Consider the following 26126-nt stretch of genomic DNA (forward strand, 5'->3'; position numbering starts at 1 on the left):
CCTGAATCTGTTTTTGTTTTTGTTTTTTGTTTCTGTCTTTTTTCTTTTTTTTTCTGATTGTTGTATTTTTCTTTTCTGTGCCTTTTTCTTTTTTCCTGTATTTCTTGTTAAAATCTAATAAAAATTATATTTAAAAAAGAAAAAGAAAAGGGACTAGTAACTGCAATAAATAAGCAAAACAATAATTCTGCGGTGGAAATTGCCTGCGGTTTCGCCAAAGAGAGATGGACAGTATGCAAAGCAGCCCAAGAAAGAAAGTGGGGTTGGGGGTAAGGATCCGGGTCCCTACCTGAAGGAGGATGCCTGCCAAATCATCCTCTGGACCGAGAACTCGGATCTGGGCCAAAGCGCGGATCCTGCCCTGCCCTTGTGGAGTCTCAAGGCTGCTTTTGGGTTGCGGAGAATCATCGCTGTCTGAAGAGAGATAATGGGAAAATCTTGAGAGTAGGGCTTTTCCCAGAACCTGTCAGGGACCGTGCAGAGGAGGGCGGCACTGAGGAGGAATGGTCAGGATCCCAAATCTTCCCTCCTCCTGACCAGGATCCCGAATCTTCCCAGGAGCAGTGGGACAGTATAGATTTGGAACAACGGTTTGCAGAGGGACATAGTTCAGAAGACAGAAGTTGGGAAGAACCAGGGGATGAACAGCTAGGCGAAAAAGAACTGGGAGAGAGAGAGTTAACAGACTCAATGTCGCTGGCAAGCCTACATCTGATCAGCCCAAGGAGGGCAGATAAGGTGGCAGCACAGAAAGCACAGTGGTTGCGAGATCAGGTTGCAAGACATGGAAGTGACGTGGGTGACCAGGGGGGAAGTGGGTGGAACCCTGAATTGGGAGCACCTTCATTCTGAGGAATGGATGCTTTGGTCTCTCACTGTGTTCATTAAAGTCTCTAAGTGGTAAGAGACTCCTTTCGTTTTGTTCTGCTTAGCTACTGTCGGGGGGTGGGGGTGGGGAGGAAGCCGAATCCCTGAAGCCTGACAGAACCCTGCTGGGACCTAACTTAGACCCCTGCGCTAGGGGCACGGAGCGCTTCACAGAACCATAGAATCGTAGAGTTGGGAAGGAACTACGAGGGTCATCTGGTCCAAGCCCTTGCAATGCAGGAATCTTTTGCCCAATGTGGTGCTCGAACCCATGGCCCTGAGATTAAGAGCTTCATGGTCTACCAACTGAGCTATCCAAAATCAACCTTGTTCCAGGCTGGATTGCTGCCATCCGAAACCTGGAAAACTGCTCTTCTTGAAAAATATCTCACATAAGCTCAAGGTGCTTGAGGCCACTCCCTTGCTATTTTGTCTACTTTTATTTTTATATGTAAACACTGTGGCTCAGGAGCATCAGGGCCCACAGGTCTACGAGCATGTCTGGATTGAGCACAGTTCAATGTTACTTTTCCATCTTTCTTTTCAAAGTAAAAAAATGTAGTTGCTTTGGTTCAGACCACGGAACCCTTCTGTAATCATAGACCACACCCTCTTGGAGTGTTCTTTTAATTGACTCAGTTAAATCCTATATTTCTTTATTGGCAATTGCAAAAACTGGTTGTTTTAAAGCAAATTTTTGTTTCACTTCTGTAAGCCACCTGTTTGCTACTAAAATTCAATTTTTAAAAATGTGGGGAGAGAGGAAATAAACTGCTTGAACTTTGCCACACAGTGAAGACATTTTTGCCGTTCCCCCGTCGCCACCAAACCACATTTGGTGTCTTTTTTTTGTATTGCTTCTTGAGTGTAACAGCTTTATCGCTGTGGTTTTAAAGTTGCATTTTAGGATTTTTATTTATTCTGTTTTGAGGACTTCATGCAAACAGCTTTTAGGTTACTTTGTGACAGAAAGTGGCATGTAAGGGCATATGAAATGAATGAATGAATACCTCGGCGAGATGGGATAGAAGTGGTGAGCAGCGAGTGGAATGTCTGTCCGCCAGTAGCTCCTCTCTCATGCTGGACCTCCACCAGGTGAGCCATGTAATCTGAAAGAGAACAAATCGGCCCCCCAAAAGAGAAACGTGACAGTGGATAGTGTTGTTATACAGTTCGATCACTAGGGGGCACTGGAGTTAATTGTGTACAGTCATAACTCATTATTATGTCTGCTGCGGGTTATGTCTTTTCAGGTTACGGACACGCCGAACCCGGAAGTCCTGGTTACTTCCGGGTTCGGCGCGCTTTGCGCATGCACAGAAGCGCTGAAATGCATCACGTGCGTGCACAGACACAGCACTTCAGGATGCGGCCTTTTCATGTTGTGAACGGATCCCGTTCACAACCAGAGGTACCACTGTATATGAGTGGAGTTAGGGAATTTCTTGTGCGGATAGGATCAGCTGCTGGGAATTGCAAGTGGGGACATGGCTGCTGAATTCGGGTTCTGCTTGTGAGCTTTCCCATATACTTCTTGCTGGCCGCGTTCAACACCCTTAACAAACTACTGCTGCCAGAATTCTTTTTTTTTGGGGGGGGGGGAGCCCTGACTGTTCAAAGTGTGATCATAGCACTTTAAATATATGGTGTGGATGTGGTCTTAATGTAACAGAAAGTGCCCCATGGAAAACTAAATCACAGGAAAAATGTCCTTCCCTGCTTAATGTTGCAAGAAAGAGCTGGTCGGTGTGATGATTTTTAGATGCCACTGGGACTCCAGCTCCCATCAACCCTTGCTAACAAAGCAGGGGGTGATGGGAGTTGAAGCCGAAAACATCTGGAAGGCAGAAGGTTGGGAAGATTATAATACGCACAAACAAACCTGCCCGTATAATATGACCCATGCCCAGAATGTTGATGCTGAATAATACAGTAATAACAACAATAATAAAATCAATATACAAAAATTCAGAGAATCATAGAATCGTAGAGTTGGAAGAGACCACAAGGGCCATCCAGTCCAACCCCCTGCCGAGCAGGAAACACCATCAAAGCATTCTTGACATATGCCTGTCAAGCCTCTGCTCAAAGACCTCCAAAGAAGGAGACTCCACTAAATCTCCAAACTTCGGCCCTCCAGATGTTTTGGACTACAATCCCCATCTTCCCCAACCACTGGTCCTGTTAGCTAGGGATCATGGGAGTTCTAGGCCAAAACATTTGGAGGGCCGCAGTTTGGGGATGCCTGATCTAGATGCTATACTCCTATTGATGCAGCCCAGAATTGCATTGGCTTTTTTAGCTGCTGCATCACACTGCTGACTCATGTCAAGTTTGTGGTCTACCAAGACTCCTAGATCCTTTTCACATGTACTGCTCTCAAGCCAGGTGTCACCCATCCTGTATTTGTGCCTTTCAATATAAGAGTTTTTTCTTTCGTATACACATCTTGGCTTCCCCCTCCTTTTTCCTGTATCACTTTATTTTTTATCACTGATTTCCCCCCCCCCCAATACTGTAAAAGAAGAAAAGAAGAAAAAAGGTGGATCTTGAGGGGATTCCTCGCCCCCCCCCTCCCGCAGAACTGAGTTCCCTTACTTTTGTCCATGATATTCTGCTCCAGTGTCTGAGGGTCGTGGGAGACGGCCTGGTCCAGGTACTGCAGAAGCTTGCTCATGCTGGAGACAGGGATGCCAAAGGACTGGACAAACAGCAGCAGCTGCTGAGGCTCCAGGTCTTGCAGAGCTGGGACAAAACACCCCCCCCCCCATGTCAGAACCGGCTCGCTCCAAGTTCCTTGCGCACCCACAAAAACCACATTACACAGAGCCTTATGTGCATGGCCAATTGTGTCACAGATAACTCAACAGGCATACCTCTCTCTCTCTCTCTCTCAAATGAAGTGACCACAAATATTACAAAACTCTTGTCATCAAATAGCTTTTTTAAACACATAATTCCTTCCCGACTTCCCACCCCTCGTTTCCTGATGTTTTTTTGTTTCAGGTAGGTAGCCGTGTTAATCTTACACAGTTGAAATAAAATAAAAAATAAAAAATAATGTCCAGTAGCACCTTAGAGACCAACTAAGTTTGTTCTTGGTATGAGCTTTCGTGTGCATTCACACTTCTTCAGATACACTGAAACAGAAGTCACCAGACCCTTATATATAGTGGGAGGGTGGGGTGGGGTGGGGTGGGGTTTTTCCTCAGAAGGGTCGTAGATATTTTTTGATCACTCCTTTTTAATATCTGTTTTAGAACACATAAACTTTTATTATCTAAGCCCCAATATCGTCAAGTCTTTCAATAATTCATTGCTTATACAGTGGTGCCTCGGTTTTCGAACGCTTCTGTAGTCGAACGTTTCGGAACTTGAACGTCGAAAACCCAGAAGTAAATGCCTCAGTTTTCGAACGCGCCGCAGAAGTTGAACAGGAAACGTGGCTTCCGTTTTTAGTTTTCCGTATTGAGTTTTATGTATTGAGGCTTCCGCTTTCAGTTTTCGAACGTTTCAGAATTTGAACAGACTTCCAGAATGGATTGCATTCAAAAACCGAAGTACCACTGTATTTCAAGCTCTTCCTGTGACTTCATGTATGGACAGGGCCGGCTCTACGGCTAGGCTGGGTGGCGCAGGGCGCCACGGCGCCAGCCCGCCAGGGGGGCGCCACGCAGCCGCAACTGCCCGCCCGCCCGCCCGTCGCGCTGGAAAACAGGATCTGTCGCACCACGGCGCCAGAGGTGCTTAAGACGGCCCTGTGTATGGAGGATAGCTTAATAGATAGTCCACCAATGACGTCTCTTCCCACATCCCCTGGCCGCTGGCCTACCTGCATCCACCAACCGAGGCACCTCCGAACGGATCATGCGCAGCTTCAGCCAGTCTGGCAGGAGAAGCGCTTCTTCCGATGTGTCCACCAGGAAAGCTGTGGGGAGGGGCTTCTTCTCGGGGAACCAGATGTCCAGCAGGGTGCAAAAGTCCCCGCCTCCAGCTTTAAATAAACGTTCAGAGAGTCATTTTGCTTGCCTCGTACATATTTGCTACACCCCAAACCAGCCTTCGTCAACCTGGTGCCCTCCTGATGTTCTGGACCACAACTCCCCTCCCTCGCTCCCGTGCTTGTTGGGGGCTTTTGGGAGGTAACAGCACAAAATACTTTTGGGGGGGGGCAGCAAGCTGGCAAATGATCTTTTACCGCAGCTTAAGAAACAGCATAGAGAGGGTCACAGAAGCCGCCCCACAAACACCCACTCCCCATTAACACCAGAGATCTATGTGCATCAAAATCTTGCTCAACTTCACCCAAACGTCTCCCCCCCCCCACAAAAATAATAATCTTGCCCTCTATATCAATTATGCAAATCAGGCCAGTGGGCAGAATTGACTCAGCTTCTGCTGGTCGTATTGAACAGGTGGGAAGCCACACAGGGTGCTCAGGTCCCATGCTTGTGAAACATGGACCACTTATAAACACCATCTCCAACTCCTCGAAAGATTCCAACAACGGTGTCTCCGAAAAAGTTTACACATCACTTGGGAAGACAGGCGAACTAATGCCAGTGTACTAGAAGAAGCAAAGATCACCAGTGTCGAAGCAATGATTCTTCAACATCAACTTTGTTGGACTGGTCATGTTGTGCGGATGCCTGATTATTGTCTTCCAGTAGAGTAGAGCAACTACTCTCTTCCAAACTTAAAAATGGAAAGTGGAATGCTGGTGGTCAACAAAAGAGATTTAAAAACTCTCTCAAGGCAAATCTAAAAAAAAAAAGTAGTATAAACACAGACAACTGGGAAACACTGGCCTGCGAGCACTCCAATCGAAGAACAGCCTTTACCAAAGGTGTCATGGACTTTGAAGACGCTCAAACTCAGGACGAAAGGGAGAAATGTGCTAAGAGGAAGGCATGCATGGCAAACCCTCACCGTGATCAACTCCTGCCCGGATACCTATTTCCCCACTGTGGACGGATGTGTGGATTCAGAATTGGCCTTACGGACTCACTGTTAAGACTGTCTTCATGAAGGAAAAATCTTACTTGGCTACGAGAGATCGCCAAAGAAGATCCACTGGAAACTGTTATGTAGCCACTGCTTAAGGCTTCAGAGATTTCCTTGGGCATGGGCCTTGCCTGCCTCTGCACCTATAAGGTCTAGGGACCTTTTACTGATTTTTTTTTTAAGGGGGAGGAAAACTGGGAGCACCAAACTGAAATCTGCAATTGGTGCTTCATTCCACGGATTCTCCTCTTTCACAGGAGAAAAGCAGAGCCTCTTAGAGAAGCTTTGCAGGGATTCAAGGAGAGATTCCACATTCCATTTGGATCCATTAATGCCTGCCCTGGGCAAAGGAGGTTGGGCAGAAAGGCATAGAATCATAGAATAGAACATCATAGAATCGTAGAATCGTAGAGTTGGAAGAGACCACAAGGGCCATCCAGTCCAACCCCCTGCCGAGCAGGAAACACCATCAAAGCATTCTGGACATATGCCTGTCAAGCCTCTGCTTAAAGACCTCCAAAGAAGGAGACTCCACCACACTCCTTGGTAGCAAATTCCACTGCCGAACAGCTCTTACTGTCAGGAAGTTCTTCCTAATGTTTAGGTGGAATCTTCTTTCTTGCAGATTCAGCACCCACTGGAAAATACATGACCTCCATCCAGCACCCATGGAAAAGCCACCTCCCCTTCAAATGCAAACTATCATTCACCTTGAGGTGGTCCGAGAGTCAGCAGAATCACCATGGCATGGACAACCAGGATGTGCATCGTTGCTGTTTCTCCGGTGCTCCAGCGGAGGAAGACCTGATCTTGGGACTCCGACTAGAGAGAGGCAGAGAGAGAAGATTGGGTAATGAAATGCAACCGCTCTTGGAGAACAATGGCGGCTGCTCATTTGCAGAATGCTCAGCCCTAAGAATCTTGCCTGGCCTCTTCCTTAGAACATTTCTAAATCAATCCTTGGGACCCTCGTACCTACGGGACCGCCTCTCCTGGTATGCCCCGCGGAGGACCTTAAGGTCCACAAACAACAATATTCTGGAGATCCCAAGCCATAAGGTGGCTAGATTGGCCTCTACTAGGGCCAGGGCCTTTTCAGTATTGGCCCCAACTTGGTGGAATGCTCTTTCCCAGGAGACCAGGGCCCTGCGGGATTTGTCAGCTTTCCGCAGGGCCTGCAAGACAGAGCTGTTCCACCTGGCCTTTGGGTTGGACTTAGTCTGACCCCTGTGTTTTCCTACCGCATGGCTTGGATTTATGGATTACTTAAAATCAGGCTGCATTTTAAACTTAAATTTTAAATTTTAATACTGTATTTTAATCTGTATTTTAATCAATTGCTTTTTATGTTTTATTGTAATTTTATTGGTGTGAGCTGCCCTGAGCCTGGTTTTGACTGGGGAGGGTGGGGTATAAATAAAATTTTATTATTATTATTATTATTATTATTATTATTATTATTATTATTATTATTTTAAAAAAACCACACCTCCAAAAAGCTTTTATTGCTGGCTCTTACACTAAAAAAAATAAAACTGACCCTGTTTCTAATACATGCAATTTATTTTATTGCTTCATTGCCTTTTAAAAAAATCATAAACTGCCTTGCAAGGGCTTGTCCAAAAGGGAGAGTAAAACCAAAATAAATATGGAGGTTGAATTTGTTTATTTATTTGATAGATTTATATCAAGCCCTTTCTCCAAAATGGAGTTCAGAGAGGTTTAAGGCAATGATAATGAAAACTCAATGATCATAATAACACATTTAAAATACAAAAGTAAATAAATAGTGAATCAAACATGGTAGTGATAAAACGCTGTGGTATTGGATCACACACAAATAAAAAGGTATTCAGTTCTTTTTTCATCTGACGTATTTGTAGCTTGCTTTTCCGACAACAAATGTCGAGCTCACAATAATCACAACAGCATTTAAACCCCTCCCCACAAACATTGCAGTCACTGATATATCAAACCCAATTGCACATAAATAAAGCAAACAACAACAAATTTCTCAAAACAAGGATGCAATTCAAGAAAGCCATCGTAACCTGTAGCTACTTCCTAATCACAGGGAACCCTACTCCAAAACAACAACAAAATAGATTAGCTGTGCGCCCTGTTGGTTTTCAAATGAACTGTTTTGCAAGGCTGCAATGGATGGAAGCCTCATTCACTGTCCGTGAACAGTAGAAAGCCCTGACTCGTGTTGCTGTCCTTCTCACAGCCTCTGTCACGGGCAGGACAATGAGCAGGACTTTCCCCCCGTGACCGTAACGCACAGGGTCATTGAGTCACAGGGCAGTCACTCCTCCAGGGACTCGGCGGGGAAGGAGAGGGCCACTCACCCAGCTGTAGACCTCCTCGCCCTCTTTGCTCTGGCGCATGCGCTTGATGTAGCGGGAGAAGACAGAGAGCAGGGCCACCAGCACGGCGTCGGACTCTGAGCTGTAGGAGAGCTTTGAGAAGAGGTGGGACATGATGGTGGACCGTTCCACAATCAGTCTGGCCACGTCCTGAAAGAGGCAATGGCAAACAAGGCATGAGAGCAGAAGGAGAGGCTGTGAGATCAGCCCAAAGGCCCACCTATAATAATAATAATAATAATTTATTATTTATACCCCGCCCATCTGGCCGGGTCTCCCCAGCCACTCTGGGCGGCTTCCAACAGAAAAATAAAACACAATAATCTATTAAACATTAAAAGCCTCCCTGAACAGGGCTGCCTTCAGATGTCTCCTAAAAGTCTGGTAGTTGTTTTCCTCTTTGACATCTGTTGGGAGGGCGTTCCACAGGGCAGGCGCCACCACCGAGAAGGCCCTCTGCCTAGTTCCCTGCAACTTGGCTTCTCGCAACGAGGGAACTGCCAGAAGGCCCTCGGTGCTGGACCTCAGTGTCCGGGCAGAATGATGGAGGTGGAGACGCTCCTTCACCTAGTCCAATGTCCTGCTCTCAGAGTGGCCAACCAGACAACCGTGGGAAACCGGCAAGCAGAACCCAAGCACAGGAGCTCTCGCCCCTTCTGCAGCTTCCAGCAGCTGGTTTTCAGAAGCCCATTACAGTGAAACCTTGGTTCATGAACTTAATTCGTTCCAGAAGTCTGTTCGACTCCCGAAACGGTTTGGAAACCAAGGCACGGCTGCCGATTAGGTGCTGGCACTCAATCGGAAGCAGCGTCGGATGTTCGGGTTCCAAAGAACGTTCGCAAACAGTAACACTCACTTCTGGGTTTGCGGCGTTCGGGAGCCAAAAAATTCAAGTTGCAAGGCGTTTGACAACCAAGGTACAAGTGTACTTAGAAGAGGCGCCAGGTACCTGTGGCCCTCCAGGTGTGTTTGGACTCCAGCTCCCATCAGCCCTCCCAGTGTGGCCAGTAGTGAAGGGTGATGGGAGCTGCAGTCCAGCAATGTCCCCAAAGAACCCGATATGAAGAACACACAGCCGAGGAGAAAATTAAGAGGGAACCATCACAGATCTGTGTGTTCGGCCCTTAAACAGAAGGCCTCTCTCTCACCAGCGCAAGGTCGTTGTGCTGTCCCTGTTCCTCCACTGGAGCATGCTGGGAAAGGTAAACCAAGTAAGCGCTGATCGTCTGAGGATCCGTCTCCATGTGGATGGCCTGGAAATGGCAGAAAGAGTTGTGATTCTCGGCCTCAAGAGGGCTCAACACTGACTAACGGGAAATTGGAAACCCTTTTTATTTTATTTCTCTCTCTTTCCTTTCTTTTTTCATTTTTTTCTTTCCTTTGCTTCTGGTTTCTTTTTGTGTGTGTGTGTCCTCAACTCTGGGTCAATGAGGAACCTGTGTAAGAGGAAGGGAAGATCTCCCAGCGTGCAATACTAGTAGGATAAACCGGAAGCTCACCCCTTTTGGGTGAGATAAGGATTAAGATAGCTCCATCCAACACATGAGGAATAACAGCAACAACCGGGGGAAAGAAAGACATAACATCTTTCAAAGACAGGAAGAAACACCACAGATAGAATAACTTCCACAAACAGGAAGAACAAGTATATAGTTTTGAGTTCCTCACTTGTAGTTTTATAAATCATTTAATGGGTCAACACAAACAGAAATTACTAATATTGCAGTTGTTATATGAGGGATTATTATTATGACTAGAACGTAATTGAAATTAGGAAGATTTTGGAACGCAGAAATAAAGAAAACAATCAAACCATCAAATCTAGCACGCGGGGGGCCACCTTATCTAAATTATATAATTCAGTATTTGAACAATTGGTATTAATAATTGTATTATAAATCGGTGTTGTTGAGAGCCAGTGTGGTGTAGTGGTTAAGAGCGGTAGACTCGTAATCTGGGGAACCGGGTTCGTGTCTCCGCTCCTCCACATGCAGCTGCTGGGTGACCTTGGGCTAGTCACACTTCTCTGAAGTCTCTCAGCCCCACCCACCTCACAGGGTGTCTGTTGTGCGGGAGGAAGGGAAAAGGAGATTGTTAGACGCTTTGAGACTCCTTCGGGTAGTGATAAAGCGGGATATCAAATCCAAACTCCTCTTCTTCTTCTTATAATGAGGCTATTATGGGACTGTAATTGAAAAACTAATAAAAGTATTATTTTAAAAAAGAATTAAGGATTAAAATCTACCTTTGAGAGAGGACTTTGTATTTTCTTTCTTTCTTTTTTCATTTTTATTTAGATTAGTTTCAGTAAAATTTATTTGGGGGGGGGGCAACACTGCTTTTCTAGCTATGTAGCATGTGGACTGGGGTTCGTCAGATGGCGGGTCATGAGATGCCCTGGTCTCAAACACATCAGGCCAGCATTTTGAACTAAACCAAGAAACAAGTTGGATTAGCAACCGAATCCTGGGATTGAGCTATCTTGCGTGTCACCCCGAGCAGGAGATCTTACCTGCTGCAAAGCAACTGCAGTGGCAGCCCTAACGCTGTCAAACAAGGGCAGCTTAGGCAAGTCTCGTAGGAGCCACTGGTAGCCCTGGAGGAGCTCAGAGTCCCCAGAGTCTTCCTCCATAGGGTGATCCTTCTCCTCTCTGTCACGGAGTCCTCCTTCTGACAGCATCAAAGACAGGCCCTGCGGGAAGGAGGACAGAGGCAGATTTAAACAATATAGAGACCACTAAGAACTGTAGAGCTGGAAGGGACCCCGAGGGTCACCCAGCCCAGCCCCCTGCAATGCAGAAATCTCAAGTAAAACATCCATGACAGGTGGCCACCCAGCCTCTCCTTTAAAAACCTCCAAGGAAGGAGAGTCTACAACCTCCTGAGGGAGACCATTCCACTGTTGGACAGCTCTTACTGTCAGACAGTTCTTCCTGATGTTTAGTTGGAATCTCCTTTCCTGTAACTTGAGTCCAATGGTTTGGGTCCCCCCTCCAGAGCAGGAGAAAACAAGCTTGCTCCCTCTTCCATGGGGCAGCCCTTGAGGTATTGGAAGATGGCTATCCAATCTCCTCTCAGTCCCCCCTTTTTCTAGGCAAAACATACCCAATTCCCTCAAGCACTCCTCATAAGGCTTGGTGGCTAATCTATCTTTCAAAAAAGCAAACAAAGGGAGTAAAAAACCCCAAAAAACCCTAAACAGTCTAGTGAGGGCTGCCTTTGCTCAGTAGCCCCGGAATGTCAGCTAGAAAATAAATAATAATAATAATTATTAATAGCAATAAAAACTGGAATGAAGAGTTGACTGAAGACCCTGCTTAACTCTCTATCAGCTTAGGATTTAAGGACATATCACCATGTTTTGCTGCAGAACACACTCATTGTGCTCACTGCCATTTGAATCGTATCCTTTTATGTGAAACCCACATCCGAATAGGTCCACAGGGCAACGGATGGCCAAGCTACCAGTGGAATAAGCTGCCTGTATTCTTGAACGGAAGAAGCGTCTTCCTGTGAAGAGGTGCCATTGTCAGGAGGCTCAAGAGAGGCCCAGCGACACCACCCTTGCCATCTTCCTTACCTTCATGGCCAGCACCCGCGAGGCCACCTGGGAGGAGCTGAGGCGCCTCAGGAAATAGTCGAGGACTTCGCACGTGGTCTGCTCGTCGGCCTTGGGTCCCAACAGCAGGTCCTGGAGGCGTCCAAGGAGCTGCCTCTGCTTCTGCTGCCTCTGTGGAGAAAGAGGTCGCTGTTTCTTCCCAGCGGTTCCTCAGCTACTGGACCGCTGAGAGCTGATGTGGGGTAGCAGCGACTGCGGCAAGGCCAGGGCAAAGGAGGCTGGGGTTCAAAGAACCCCTCAGGGCACATCCACACCGTGCATCTGAAGAGCTATGATGCCCCTTTAAATAGTAATGGCTTCCTCCAGATAATTATGGGGGGTGCAGTTTGCTAAGGGTGCTGAGAGTGTTTAGGAGATCTCCTGTCCCCCTCACAGGGCGACCATCCCCAGAGGGGTTGAGCGATCAATTCCGCTTCACAGGAAACTCTGGGAATGGTAGCTCTGAGAGGAACTTTGGGCTCTCTTAGCAACCCTCAGCAACCTTAACAAATGGTGGCTGTCTACCAACTCTATCTGGTATGCCGGCTCAGACACTGGCTGCCCGCAGACTGTCTCGCCAGAGTGGTACATGCTCTAGTTGTCTCCCGCTTGGACTACTGCCATGCACTCTACGTGGGGCTACCTTTGAAGGTGACTCTGAAAGTACAGCTAATCCAGAATGCGGTTGCCAGATCTCAAAGATCTGCCCTGGCTCCCAGTACGTTTCTGAGTGCAATTCAAAGTGTTGGTTGCTGACCTTTAAAGCTCTATGTGGCCTTGGCCCTGTAGACCTGAAGGAGCGTCTCCACCCCCATCGTTCAGCCTGAGATCCAGCTCCAAGGGCATTTTGGCAGTTCCCTCACTTGAGGGTCGATTTCAAAAAAAATCCCCCTGGAAAAACGGTTATGTCTGTGTGGAGATGGCAGTATTGAATCGGTAGCTCATGTGCTTCTAGCTTGCACTCTTTATAAAGATTCGAGGGCTGAGGTTCTTACCCCTCTACTACTATCCGTAAAAGGTCACTCAACCATGGCTACTGTGTCCTTTCTCCTAGCAGGTGACAGCAAAAACTGCAATTTTTTTTGGCAAGGGCAATTAGAATAAGATCTATTGTTTCATTATTAATTTAAACTTCCAGAATGCATTTTGTCTAGTTAGGTTTTTACCTCTGTCTTCAGTAAATTTTATTTTATTGCTATGGCTAGTGGCTGATGCAAATAAATAATCTTCTGATGTTCCCTCACTGCAAGAAGTGAAACTACAAGGAAGAAGGCAGCGGGGCCTTCTGGGTAGGGGCACCCGCTCTGTGGAATGCTCTCCCGACTGGTGACAAAGAGTAAGCAACTATATAATTTTTGTGGACATCTGAAGGCAGCCCTGTTTTGGGAAGCTTTGAATGTTTTATGTTGTTTTTCCTTTATATTTGCTGCAAGTCGCCCAGAGTGGCTGGGGCAACCGAGTCAGGTGGTGGTGGTGGTACCTCCCAGAATTCTTTGGGGGAAGGCATGACTGTTTATAGCACTATCTTGGCGCTTTCAATGTATGGTGTGGAAGTGGCCTCATTCACAAAACTCAGTGGGTTATGTCAGATGTAAAAAAGGTAAAGGTAAAGTCCAGTCGCGAACAACTCTGGGGTTGCGGCGCTCATGTCGCTTTACTGGCCGAGGGAGATGGCGTTTGACCGCAGACAGTTTTCCCAGGTCATGTTGCCAGCATGACTAAGCTGCTTCTGGCGAAACCAGAGCAGCGCACGGAAACGCTATTTACCTTCCCGCCGGAGCGGTACCTATTGATCTACTTGCACTTTGACGTGCTTTTGAAATGCTAGGTTGGCAGGAGCAGGGACTGAACCATGGGAGCTCACCCCGTTGCGAGGATTCAAACCACCAACCTTCCGATCGGCAAGCCCAAGAGGCTCAGTGGTTTAGACCACAGCGCCACCCGTGTCCCGTACTGAGATGGCACCACCACCGAAAAGGCCCTCCCGGTCAACAACACTTGCTCCACATGAAAGAAACACTCCCTGAGGGCTGAATGGGCACCCAAGAGCACCTACCTCTCGTTTCTTAGCACGCTGCTCTTTGCTTTCTCCTTCCTCTTCCTCCTCGCCAGAGGCAGATTCGTCAGCGGCGTCATGCAGAAGGAATTCACAAAGGCACTGCACCGGGAGAACATCCAAGGAGCCCTCGCTGGACTGAACCAGGTCTGCCAGCCATGGCATCGATTGCGAAGAAGCCTAAGGAAGAAGCGGGTCAGGTTTACCTGTGGGGTTGCCTCAGCCCACCTAAGTCCTGAGACCTCCAGGTACAGGGCAGTATAAAAAGTCAACAAATAATAAAAATTAAAAATAAGCCCACTCAGCTGCTTCAGTCTGCAGAACTGGCACTGCTACAGGCGCCACACAATATCTGCTCCACATCTGTAAGAAATCCATCTTTGGGCTGTGGGGGCTCCTACATTTTGGAACTCCTTGCCTATTGATAACAAGCAGGTGCTTTCCAGGGCACTCTTTATGGCGCTTGGAAAAAAAACATTTTTTGCTTAGGCAAGCCTACCCAGATTCACAGAATGTTGACATGCCTTTAAATCTGTTTTTAGTTTATGTGGTCTTAATTTTTTGAATGTTTTGTTTTTAACAGTTTTTACTGAGAATTTTATTGTGTTCTTCTCTGTGTAAATTGCTTTGAGGGTTTTTTTAAAAATAATCTTGTAGTGTGTACATTTTATGAAATGAATGAATGAATGGGTCTTTGAAGCTAGTTGGAAAGCCAGAACTGATGGGACCAACCAAATTAGCTGGGGTGGTGCTGGAGTTCTGCAAACAGAGGGACACCCCCCAGGACGCATCCTGCATCATTTTGTCTCCTCCACTTTCAAAGCAGAGGCAACTAAGTGCCATTCCCATTCTACAAAAGCTGTCTTGTTTCCAGCCTCACCCTTCCATCTCCTCCCAACCCCCTTTCAGTCTCGCTCCAATTTAACAATCCTTGTTCCAACATTCTCAGTGCATCCAGACGTTGAGTCAAACCATTTGATGCAACCCCAAAGGCTCCCCATTTTCCAATTGACAGCCAAAATTATGACACCAAGCAGCAGCCCTCGGGTGCCTTCAAGTCCCCTGCCTCCCCCCGCCCCCCGCCCATGGCACTTCCCAGCCCTCGGGGTGACCCACCTGCCTCTGAATGATGTTGAGGAGGAAGTCGGGGTGTCTGCTGCGGCAGAGGAGGTGCCCCAAGCGGAGAGACTGGTTGAAGCTTTTCACCTGGTCCAGGACAGGCTGAGGTGGCCGGCGAGGGGGACCCCTGAGAAGGGAAAAGAAGGGGGTGTCTCGGATTTTCTCCCAACACTCCCCACACCTCCACTGCTTCCCTGGAATAGCTGCTAAAGACCTGTCTGCCTCGAGGGAAGGCAGAAGCGAGGCAGCACAGGCAAAGGACAGCACACAGACCAGAGTGGCTAGGGCAAACCTATCAGACGGGCAGTGCACAAATAAAAAAAATAATAGCATTAGTGTTGGCTGCCGGCTGCCCTGAGGGGACTCTGTCGCTCTCTACATTTTCCACTTATTTGATGTATTCATATCCTGCCTTCCTTCCGAAGCTGGGATCCAAGGAGGCCAACAGCATTATAAAATGCACAAAACACAAATTATGTAAAAGCAGGAGTTGAAATATATGAAAAAGCCATTTAAAATCAGCACTGAAGCACAGTTTGCCCTGCTAGCAGCCGCCCAGGGTTCAGCATGACAGCTGGTCTGAACAGGAAGGTTTAGCCTGCCAGCAGAAGGATGACAAGGAGAGAGCCAGACTAGCCTCTCCCGGAAGGGAATCCCACAATTTGGGAGCAGCAGAAAAGGCTCTTTCTCTCATGTCATATCGCCAACCCTGCCTCTGATGCTGATGGGACCAGGAGAAGGTGCCCACTCGAGAATCTTAGCACCCAGACAGCTTCATATAGAAAGATATGGTATTTCAGGTAGCCTGCACCCAAGGCATGTAATGTTTTATGTATCATACTGTATACCGTAATTTTATTTGTTTTAGTGTTTTAATAATTATGACAATTTTATCATTTATACCCCGCCCATCTGGCTGGGTTGCCCCGGCCACTAAGAGCAGCTTCCAGCACATATAAAAACACAATAAATCACCAAACAGGCTGCTTTCAGAGGGCTTCCAAAATGTGTGTACTTCTTTATCTCCTTGACATCTGACGGGAGGGCGTTCCACAGGGAGGGCTCCTGAATCCCCCCCACCACCCACATGTTCATTTACGGTACATCCCACGATCTCCCCCCCACTTTGAAAGACCTGAACTTGTGTCACATTCTCCTTTGGAACACAATTCCCATCCACCCCAACCGGCACAGCTCGAATCATACGGAGGGTGCCGGGTTAGCGAAGGCCACCCTGGGGCAACAGAGGGACACTTACTGGGGATCCAGGCTGGTGAGCTGAGATAGCAAGAGGCTGCTGCTCTCCGTGATGGTCTGCTTTGTTGACGCTGCCGCCAGGTGGCCCTCGAAAGCGAGGATTTCTTGCTTCTCCCGCTGCGAGATCTGCAGTTCGCGGCTGATCATTTCCGTGCGGGTCTCTTCGTCCGTCAGAGTGCAAGGAGGGTAGGAGTAATTGCTGAGAGGAACAGCAGGGGGGATATAAGTTCCTTGAGATCACATTCCAGAGGGCAGGCACCACCACCCAAAAGGCCCTGGTGTTAAGAGGACATAAAACCAATCTCAGGAGCACAGAGCACTGTAAAGAGTGCCTCTTCCGAGGGTCATAGAATCATAGAATAATAGAGTTGGAAGAGACCACAAGGGCCATCCAGTCCAACCCCCTGCCAAGCAGGAAACACCACCAAGGCATTCTCGACATATGCCTGTCAAGCCTCTGCTTAAAGACCTCCAAAGAAGGAGACTCCACCACACTCCTTGGTAGCAAATTCCACTGCCAAACAGCTCTTACTGTCAGGAAGTTCTTCCTAATGTTTAGGTGGAATTTTCTTTCTTGTAGTTTGAATCCATAGCTCCGTGTCCGCTTCTCTGGAGCAGCAGAAAACAACCTTTCACCCTCTTCTATATGACATCCTTTTATATATTTGAACATATCACCCCTTAACCTTCTCTTCTCCAGGCTAAACATACCCAGCTCCCTAAGCCGTTCCTCATAAGGCATCATTTCCAGGCCTTTTGACCATTTTCAAAGTTGCTCACTTGGAGCTACGTATCTGAAACTCTTGCCCTGCCTTCCCATTATGAGTTTCCATCTGTGGTCAGAACAGGACACCTCCTGTGCTAATCTTCAGCCTTCAGCTGGTCCCCCCCACTCTTTTAGTGTTAACACAGCATCCACCTGCAGCCAGAAATTGTACAATCCGTTTGGCCCACTTGGGAATCAGTCTCCACATCCTGCCTTATGTACAGACTAAGCTTCAGTTCCCCCAAATAGGCAGGATTAGCATACTTACTTAGTCATGGCCATTTCCATGAGCATCTTTAGTGTGGGGTACTCGTCCCAGGCAGCGAGACCTAAGACACAAGCGAGGGGGGGGGGAACTGAGATGGCACCATGCACAACAGCCAGAGGTTTGAAGAGAGCTCTCTGCAATACTCTGCCCAGTGACATACCTCTCCCCAGTAGATCGCATGTTAGTTTTGGCTGTCAGTTCCTTCCTTGAACTGGTGCCTTTTAGAAGTCGTTGGAATACAATTCCCATCACCCTCAGCTATCATACACACACACACACACACACACACACTTCAATTTTCTGTTTTACAACTTAAAATACTCATTTTACATCATCAGGATTTCAATTACTTCCTTTCTTCTCTTTCCATGGTACATTTTACGTATCATAAATCCCTGCATATTTTACAAAAACTATACCATTCAGTATTCCATTACTGCATCCATCAAAACTTATTTACACTGTTGAATTTATCTTAATGCTGCCGGCGTTTTAGCTGTACACAATGATTTCCCATGTATTCGATAAATGTTTTCCAATCTAACATATGTTCTTCTTGTTCTCTTTTTCTATATGTTAAGTCTGCAAGTTGTGCGGTGATTCGTACATGTGCAGAAGCGCCGAATCATGTGGCGAGCATGCGCAGATTCGGTGCTTCAGGTTGTGCACTGCTCAGGTTGTGAACGGGGCTCTGGCACGGATCCCGTCTGCATCCAGAGGTACCACTGTATATCGTTTTAATTCTACCAAGGTTAAATTGCTTTTTAATTATTGCTTTTTCTATGCTTTCAGCAGTTCTTATTTTTATCTGTAAGCTGCAGGGTATAAAATGATAATAATGCTAAGGATGATGACAACAACTATGCTAGCACCTGGAGGGAACAAAACATAATTCCTGGCATAGGGTTAGGTCTGCAGTAGGAATTGTCGGTTGTTTTGTTGACACAAGCCATGACTGGTGAGGCAAAAATAAGAGTTTCCTTGGACTCTAAAGCCACATTCTCACCATTCATTTAAAGCACTATGACGCCACTTGAAAAGGCCATGGCTTCCCCAGCAAAGAATTATGGGAGCTGTAGTTTGTTAAGGATGCTGAGAGTTCTTAGGATTCCACGCTGTTCCCTTCACAGAGCTACAATTCCTTGAGTTTCCTAGGAAAAGGGAACGACTTTCTGCCATTCAGAGCACTGTAGTTTGGTAAGGGGAAATAGGGTTGCTGGACCAGATGGGCCTTCTTTTTGTCCTCATTGCACTCACCGATGTTTTCGGGGTTGAATGCAGCAACGACGAGCAAAAGAGGCCAAGCTTTCCAGTAGAGAGTAGAGATGGCCAGATTTGGAGGCTGGTACCTTCAATACAAACAGAAACAATCACATTGCATTGCAGTAGTTTAATATTTTTTTTAATTGTTTCCATTGCCCAAAGATGCTCTAGACATAGCCGTTCACAGTTATTGGCTCCCCGCCCCCTTCCTTATGTTTTCTGCTCACAATAAAATTAGTTATTCTCTCTAGCCCAAGAGTTGCATGCATGCAAATGTTACCCAGGGGGCAGCTGGATGTTCTCTGGGTGATGGTAAGTGCACAGGTTCAAGACGGCATCAATCAGTTGGATCCTCTCCACTCTCAAGACTTCAAGATCTAAAGGAAGCAGAAGCACGTCGTGAGCTGTGTGTTGATGCAAAACCGTCCTGTTCAATTTCTTAGGACTGCAGACTCAAAACTAGCGGAGTCCTAAAGGAAAACGGTGCAGGTTCAATGAAGGGGAAAAGGAAATGAGGTTATGGAGGAGTAACAGAAAGCACAGCGAAGCTGGCCTGGGTCTGGGTCCGTGCCCAGATAGGATGATGCCCATGAATGCGGCCCCACGGAGCTTCGCAGAAAGAAAGCGGGACAGGAAAAAAAAAGGAGCACGAGTGGGAAAATAGAGACAAATACATTGGGGAGACACAGGGAAGTTTATAAGTGAAAAAGTCCTTCTGCCTCAATTGGAAATCTCACCTAGACTCCATTTAGCCTCAGAGGTTCTGAGCAAACTCTGCTCTAATCTTATTCGTACAGTGGTACCTCGGGTTACAGATACTTCAGGTTACAGACTCCGCTAAGCCAGAAATAGTACCTCGGGTTAAGAACTTTGCTTCAGGATGAGAACAGAAATCGTGCTCCAGTGGCGGCAGCAGGAGGCCCCATTAACTAAAGTGGTACCTCAGGTTAAGAACAGTTTCAGGTTAAGAACGGACGTCCGGAACAAATTAAGTTCTTAACCAGAGGTACCACTGTATCTTCTTTGCTGCCATGAGGGCTAGCCACTTAGGTTTCACTTTACACACACACACACACACACACACACACACACAGAGGCAAGTTTTTTAAAAAAGGGACAGAATTTATTTATTTGGCAGCTGTTCATCCTGCTTTTCGACTGGAGTCCTCACGCCGTTTTAGTAGAAATGTGGAAACTGCGGCCTTGCTTATCATTTCCCCTCATTGTACTTGGCCAACATGGCCGTTGGCCAAGGACGATGGGGCAGGGCGCACCACGGGGCCTCCAGAGTCTGCTTGCCTCCTCCCACTCAGCTGCCCTACAGCTGGGAGGGAGGCCATAGCTGTCAAGTACCCCGTTTTCCCCGGGAAACCCCCCCGTTTTTACTTACCTTTTCCCGGTGGTCCCCCGTATCACTTCGTCTCCCGTTTTTCTCCGATATTTTCTCCTGCCGGCGGCCATTTTTTTCCTTTCCGATTTGCCCTTCTATGGGCACCAAAAATGGCCACCGCCAGCTTCAAAAGTCGCATCTACGCATGTCCGGAAGCGACTTCTGGTGTCAGTGGCGGCCATTTTTGGTGCCCATAGATGGGTGGAGCGACACCGGAAGTTGCGTCGACGCACTTCCTAAAATGTGTACAAACGACTTTCGAAGCCAGCGGCTTCGAAACCCAAGGCGGACCACCCCCACCCCCCCTTTCCTCCGCCCCTGCCTGGGTCTAATGTGAACTGGAGTCCAACAATAAGGGACGCTTTAGCCGAGTTCCTACCTAGATGACCCTCGGGGTCCCTTCCAACTATACAGTTCTATGATTCCAACACCTGGAGATGCATAAGCAAAATGAAACCGGTGGGTGTGCGAAACCAAGGCTTCACTGCCAGAATCCTACCGTCTGCCTGCACAGCCGCCGCCCGTTTCACCAGATGGTCTGCAAGCTCCATGGCATCGGCGGGGCCGAGGGGGAGATCCCGCGACAGGCCGATCACGAGGATGCGCATGAGTGTGTCTTCGAGGATCGGCACTTCAGAGCAGAGGCGGAGGTAGAAGCTGGTGGGAGGGAGAGAGAAAGAGCTACTGGCTTCCAAAGAGTCAGTCCATATGGGGCGCAAAGTCACACCGGTCAGCAAACCTAGCCAATAACCTCTCGGAACAAGAGTGGCAACCCTTCTCCCGGGGTTTTGTAGGCTTTTTCTTTTCTTTAAGTAAATAAACCCAAGCCAGCCCCACCCCTACTTACTTGCGGTCGCTCTCGGGAGGCCAGTTGTCCCATTTGTAGTAGGTCTCTGGCTGCTCTGTGAACAGCACTTTGTGGAGGCTTAAAAAATAGGAAAAAATGATGTTTCAGAATCAGTTGATCCAGGAAGAAAGGGAGTCCGAGAACAGGAGGAAATGTTCCAAGACTGTACAGGAGTGGCAAAGTTGCTCCAACGGGATTCCCTGCCTGCCCACCAAGCTTTCAAGTGGAGGGGTGACAGGTTTTGTGCTGTCCATCAGGCAATGGCTTTTCCCATTTGCTTTGTCCCACCCTCCAGCCCCAGGAGTCTTCATAAGGGAGTTGTTTCCAGAGGAAGAACTGTAGGGGTGAGAGACTTTGTCATTTGGTTTCCCCTGTGCTGCCCCACCTCCAGCCCAAGGAGTTGCTGCCACAGGTATTGTGCGCCTGGGCATTTTAACGAGCTGAACAGACTGAAAGATTATGAGTCGTGGGGATGTGTGTATGGATTGAACGGTGCTTAGTTTCATTTTGGCTGCTATTTTGCCAACGCTAATATTGCTTTCTAGATTACAAATACTGCAGTCCTAAAACATGACTACAATTGTGACATTTAGTTTATTTTGTAGTACCGTAGTTGTTTTGTTAATAGTGCCTTATAATTGAAATGGTTTCACTGACGATTTGTAATTGTTTTACTGGCAACTTGCTAATTATTCTGTGAGAGTTATGCTGCGTTTGTAATCCTCTGTTATGTCGTTGTTATTTACTGCTTGAAGCAGGGATTTCGTTGTTTGAATGAAAATCAGCATAGAAATATAATCCATCCATCCATGTCCAGCGGCTTCCCTGTCCCTGTGGGGATTAATGGCCTGTAAGTGGGACTGGGAGGTTGAATCTCCTCTCGTTGTGCCCCCTCTCCCTGGGAGACAACACCAGATCTACCTCCCCATTCCCTCTGCATCTTCCAGCTGTCACAGCAGGTCTTGCCTCTGGGCCCCCTTGTCACAAGAGTCTAAGAGGAAGCCTGCTGGGTCACGCCAATGGCCCACCTATAATAATAATAATAATTATCTGCCTGGGTTTCCCCAGCCACTCTGGGCGGCTTCCAACCGAATATTAAAAACAATACAGCATGCTGCACAGGACCCAGGTGGCGCTGTGGTTAAACCACTGAGCCTAGGGCTTGCTGATCAGAAGGTCGGCGGTTCGAATCCCTGTGACGGGGTGAGCTCCCGTTGCTTGGTCCCAGCTACTGCCAACCTAGCAGTTCAAAAGCACATCAAAATGCAAGTATATAAATAGGAACCGCTACAGCGGGAAGGTAAACGGTGTTTCCATGTGCTGCTCTGGTTTGCCAGAAGCGGCTTTGTCATGCTGGCCACATGACCTGGAAGCTATACGCCGGCTCCCTCGGCCAATAATGCGAGATGAGCGCACAACCCCAGAGTCGGTCACGACTGGACCTAATGGTCAGGGGCCCCTTTACCTTTACCTTTACAGCATGCTGCATGCTGTTCTTACACTGGCCTATCAGATGACTGTGGAAAACCCACATGCAGGACTCGAGCACAAGAGCAACTCTCCCCTCCTATGGTTTCCAGAAACCAGTATTCAGAAGCATTGCTGCCATCAGTAGCCTTTTCCTCCGTGAAATTGCCTAATCCTCTTTTAAAGTCACCCAAGTTGGTGGCTGTCAATGTTTCCTGCATGGAGCTCCTTCTATAGCTTAGTATGTGCTGAATCTTTATCTGTCCTGAATCATCCCACAAGATTTCCTGGGCAGGGAGGGAGCAAGCTCCTACCTTGTCAGAAGATCCATGTGTGTCCACCCCACCCCACCCATTCTGATTGCCCACCCTCGAGTGCCTCCTGGCTCCTAGACCAAATCCTGGTCTGAATGAGGGTGCTCAGAGGGAACCCAGGACATTCTCCCAAGAGGCCGGGTGCATCACCATCAATATCATCTCCAGCTCAGCTTCTTACCAGTGAACGTATTCTTTGGGAGCCAGTTTGGTGATGGAGGGAACCACCGTGTGAAGCCACCAAACCGCGTCCCTCTGGATGGCTGCGATCTGGTTCTGGAAGGCACGCAGGACCTCCAAATCTGGGGAGAAGGACAGAGGCAGAGGGAGTCAGGAAGAACGTCATCAGATCCCAGGATGGCAGAGCCGGGAAGCCCTCTTGCACACTGTCATGGCGGGGAAGGGGCAAAAGCCAGCATCTCACCCATCTTGCTTAAAACAGGTGGGTCAAAGTTCTAGGCCAGGGGTGGGCAATCTGCAGCCAAAGGAGGCCTCATTTCATGCACCTCTGGGCCTGATTTCAAAAGCCTCCCAGAAGTGATCAGACCTCTGGCAAGAGAGGTCAAGTCCTTCCCTGCATCCAGCTGGACTAGGATGAAGCAGGAAAGCAAGAGATGGATGCAGGGGTGTGGAGGGATGGCTAGAGGGAGAAGAAGAAGGGGCAACAAAGAGTGAGATAGAAAGGAAACAGGGTAGTAGGAAGAGAGAGAGGGTGACCCACCCTTCTCGATGTGACCCTGCCCACCACTGGTTTCAGTCCTGCCCCCCCACCAAGATGCGGCCATGGGGGAAATGTGGCTCTCAACACAAAAGCCCTGTTCTTAAATCCGGGCAAGCAGATCTGAAGGGTGGGTGGCGACAATAAGAAAATTCACTTTATTTATATTTATTAATTAGAATTTATATACCACCCTATACCCGGAGGTCTCAGGGCGGTTCCCAGAACAAAATCAAGATGTAAAACTACAACATATATAATCAAAATGAAAACATCAACCCAATAACACCCCCCCCCCAAAAAAAGGAACCACATTTTAAAAATTAACCGGAGTTCAATTTTTTGCCTGCAAGAGTTATCCTGTTAAGATGCGGATTTAAAAAAGAGATAGTAAGGATCACATGAGCCCTGGGAAAAGAGAGTTACTTTGCTGCAGGACTGCTGTTGGGAAATACGGTCCCCTGACTCTTGCAAATGAAACCACTGCTTCTGTCTGAGCAGTTTGGCATGCAAATGCTTCAACTTTAATTGATAAAAGAGGGCAACGTCCTCGAAACAGGCTGTGAGACTGACAACACACGGCAACAAAGCTCAAATTTATTATGACAGACGTGTGATGGAATTAACAATTTTATTTATTTACGTGCTTATTTTCACATAGGTTCTGGGCAGCACCTCCAGCGCAGGCCCACAGGTCCTACATGTCTACCGGGCTCCCTCTCCCTCACCCTGTTTTTAGAGACTAAGCCAGGTGATGCAACCCACTTACTCTTCTTCTCTCCTTTGTCCCACGCGAGGCCGGCTTCCTTCACCTGGGCAGTGATGCTGAGCATCATGGAGACAGCCAGCAGGTCTGTGATGTGGATGACAAAGCGGTCCTGCCGGGGGTAAGAGGGGAGGATGGTGATTATGTTGGGGGGGAGGTCACTGGGAGGCAGGACAGGCCCCCAGGCAAACGACACATATGTGCCAGCCCGTTTCTCCCTTCTGCGTGCTGCTCGGGAGATCCATCAGTCTTCTTCCCCGACGTGCTTCTGTGACTCATGTCTTGGGACGTGAGCACACATTGCCTTAGCAGAGTCAACAACAGCAGAGCTGGACTTGAGGTGTGAGTATTAAGCTACTTTTATTATATAGAAATCAGGACAAAGGAAAACGTGGTTCCTCTCTCTCTTCTTCCTCGGCGAGAAGGGGATACAAAAGTACAACAACAGAACGGAACAGTGTAAATCAGGGGTTGGCAAAGTTTTTGTGGCTTGGGCCGGTATATATTGGCATATGAATTGTAATTAGAGATTGACAAAATGTGGTTTTAATCGGATTTTAGTAATTGAATTTTTTAAAAAAATATATACAAAAAAACAAAACAAAAACACAGAAGGAATACGCCTTTGGCAGAAAGGGCTGGCGGGGGAAACCGAGCGGGTCTCTTACCTTGAACTCCATCTCGGCGTACTGAGGCTCCTTCCGCTCCTGCATGAGACCCAGGCAGAAAGCCTGGAAGTTGATCTCGTGCTTCGTCTGCTTGATGATCTCCCGCAGCAAGGCCCGCGAGGCGCGCAGGTAGTCGTCTTTGTTGGTCAGCAGATCTTGGAAGACCATGGCCAGGAACTGGGAAGAGAGCAAGGAGGAGGGAGAGGCTGTGTCAGCCGGGTTGGCAAGAGGGGGCTGATCTGTCCCACAGGCTGCTTCCCTAGCCCTGGCTAACCAGCCACCTACCTTCGGAGCGAGCTCCGGGCTGTGCTGCAAAACCGTGTAGAGAATCTGCATGTTGTTGGGATTTCTGGCATTTGAAAGCTCGTTGAAGACCACCGATTTGACCACCGTGCCCAAGTTGTCCCGGTGGGCGTTCAGCAGCTCCCTGCAAGAAATGAAGTTGGTTTTCTTAAGGGGGAAAAAACGTCCAAGCTTATTTATGCAAAAGAAAAACAATACTATATATAAAATGTAGGAAAAAAGAGGAGTGGGAATTTAACAAAAGCACCTGTGTGATATACAAGGCATGTCAAGACCTCCTCAAAGAATAAGAAGTTCCAGAGTTCATGTTACATACATTAAAGTTGCCAGGTGTCCATACCTGTCCACTGCATATGTAATAAAGTTCTGCCAGGTGACGTAAAATTATGGTGGTTTTTCCTTTTCCTTGCAGAACCTGGATTCTATATGCACTTTTTAATGCTATTGCTAAAGTCCGAATTGTTCTACTGTATATAATGTGAGTAAGTTTAGGTTATCCAGTTTTTTCCACGATCAAATGGTGGCTTGTCTAGCAACTATAAGGAAATCCAGAAGCAAGTCCTTAAATTGGGTGTCCTTGTGATGTTCTGTAAAGCCATTATGTGCCACATAATACTCATTCTTTATTTGTAAGAAAGCACTTACACTTTGGAACTCCCTGCCTATTGACATCAGGCAAGCGCTTTCATTGAACTCTTTTCAGCACTAGAGAAAAACATTTTTGGTCTAGGCAAGCCTACCCAGATGTGTTGACATGTCTTGCCCTGTTTTTAGTTTGTTGCTTACTTATTTTTATTTTTAATTTGTTAGATAGCTGTTCTTGTTATTACTGGTAATTTTCTCTTCGTAAACCACTTTGTGGTTTGCTCATTTGCTTTTTTTTTTAAACAGTCAAGCAGTGTTTAAACATTATGAAATAAAAAAACACACACATAGAAAGCAAAAAACAATTCTAGCATGAATTTAATATTATCACTAATCAGTTGCTTAAGCACATCAGACCAAAATCCTCGTACGGGATGGTGTTCCCACCAGAGGTTTTGAACAAAGAACCAACCAAGTTGACTGTAACTAGGCTCCTAGACAGAT

General features: G+C 47.4%; 1 protein-coding gene across 1 annotated transcript in view; it reads right to left on the reverse strand.

Moving 5' to 3' along the window:
* The window catches only part of INTS1 (integrator complex subunit 1), a 64227-nt gene that overhangs the window by 27396 nt on the left and 10705 nt on the right, over positions 1 to 26126 (reverse strand). Inside the window, exons 9-29 of the mRNA XM_035131449.3 lie at positions 25020 to 25161; positions 24735 to 24911; positions 24070 to 24178; positions 22764 to 22884; positions 20802 to 20879; positions 20454 to 20611; positions 18845 to 18941; positions 18559 to 18650; positions 17302 to 17362; positions 16269 to 16466; positions 15008 to 15137; positions 13892 to 14071; positions 11818 to 11967; positions 10750 to 10929; positions 9386 to 9490; positions 8220 to 8387; positions 6582 to 6693; positions 4700 to 4861; positions 3466 to 3612; positions 1878 to 1976; positions 290 to 414 (exon numbers count right to left, since the gene is read on the reverse strand). Coding sequence (XP_034987340.2) covers positions 290 to 414; positions 1878 to 1976; positions 3466 to 3612; positions 4700 to 4861; positions 6582 to 6693; positions 8220 to 8387; positions 9386 to 9490; positions 10750 to 10929; positions 11818 to 11967; positions 13892 to 14071; positions 15008 to 15137; positions 16269 to 16466; positions 17302 to 17362; positions 18559 to 18650; positions 18845 to 18941; positions 20454 to 20611; positions 20802 to 20879; positions 22764 to 22884; positions 24070 to 24178; positions 24735 to 24911; positions 25020 to 25161 — 2791 coding nt within the window. The remainder of the gene's footprint in view (positions 1 to 289; positions 415 to 1877; positions 1977 to 3465; positions 3613 to 4699; positions 4862 to 6581; positions 6694 to 8219; positions 8388 to 9385; positions 9491 to 10749; positions 10930 to 11817; positions 11968 to 13891; positions 14072 to 15007; positions 15138 to 16268; positions 16467 to 17301; positions 17363 to 18558; positions 18651 to 18844; positions 18942 to 20453; positions 20612 to 20801; positions 20880 to 22763; positions 22885 to 24069; positions 24179 to 24734; positions 24912 to 25019; positions 25162 to 26126) is intronic.

The sequence above is a fragment of the Zootoca vivipara genome, chromosome 13, assembly GCF_965207765.1.
Source record: "Zootoca vivipara chromosome 13, rZooViv2.hap1.1, whole genome shotgun sequence".
NCBI lineage: Eukaryota > Metazoa > Chordata > Lepidosauria > Squamata > Lacertidae > Zootoca > Zootoca vivipara.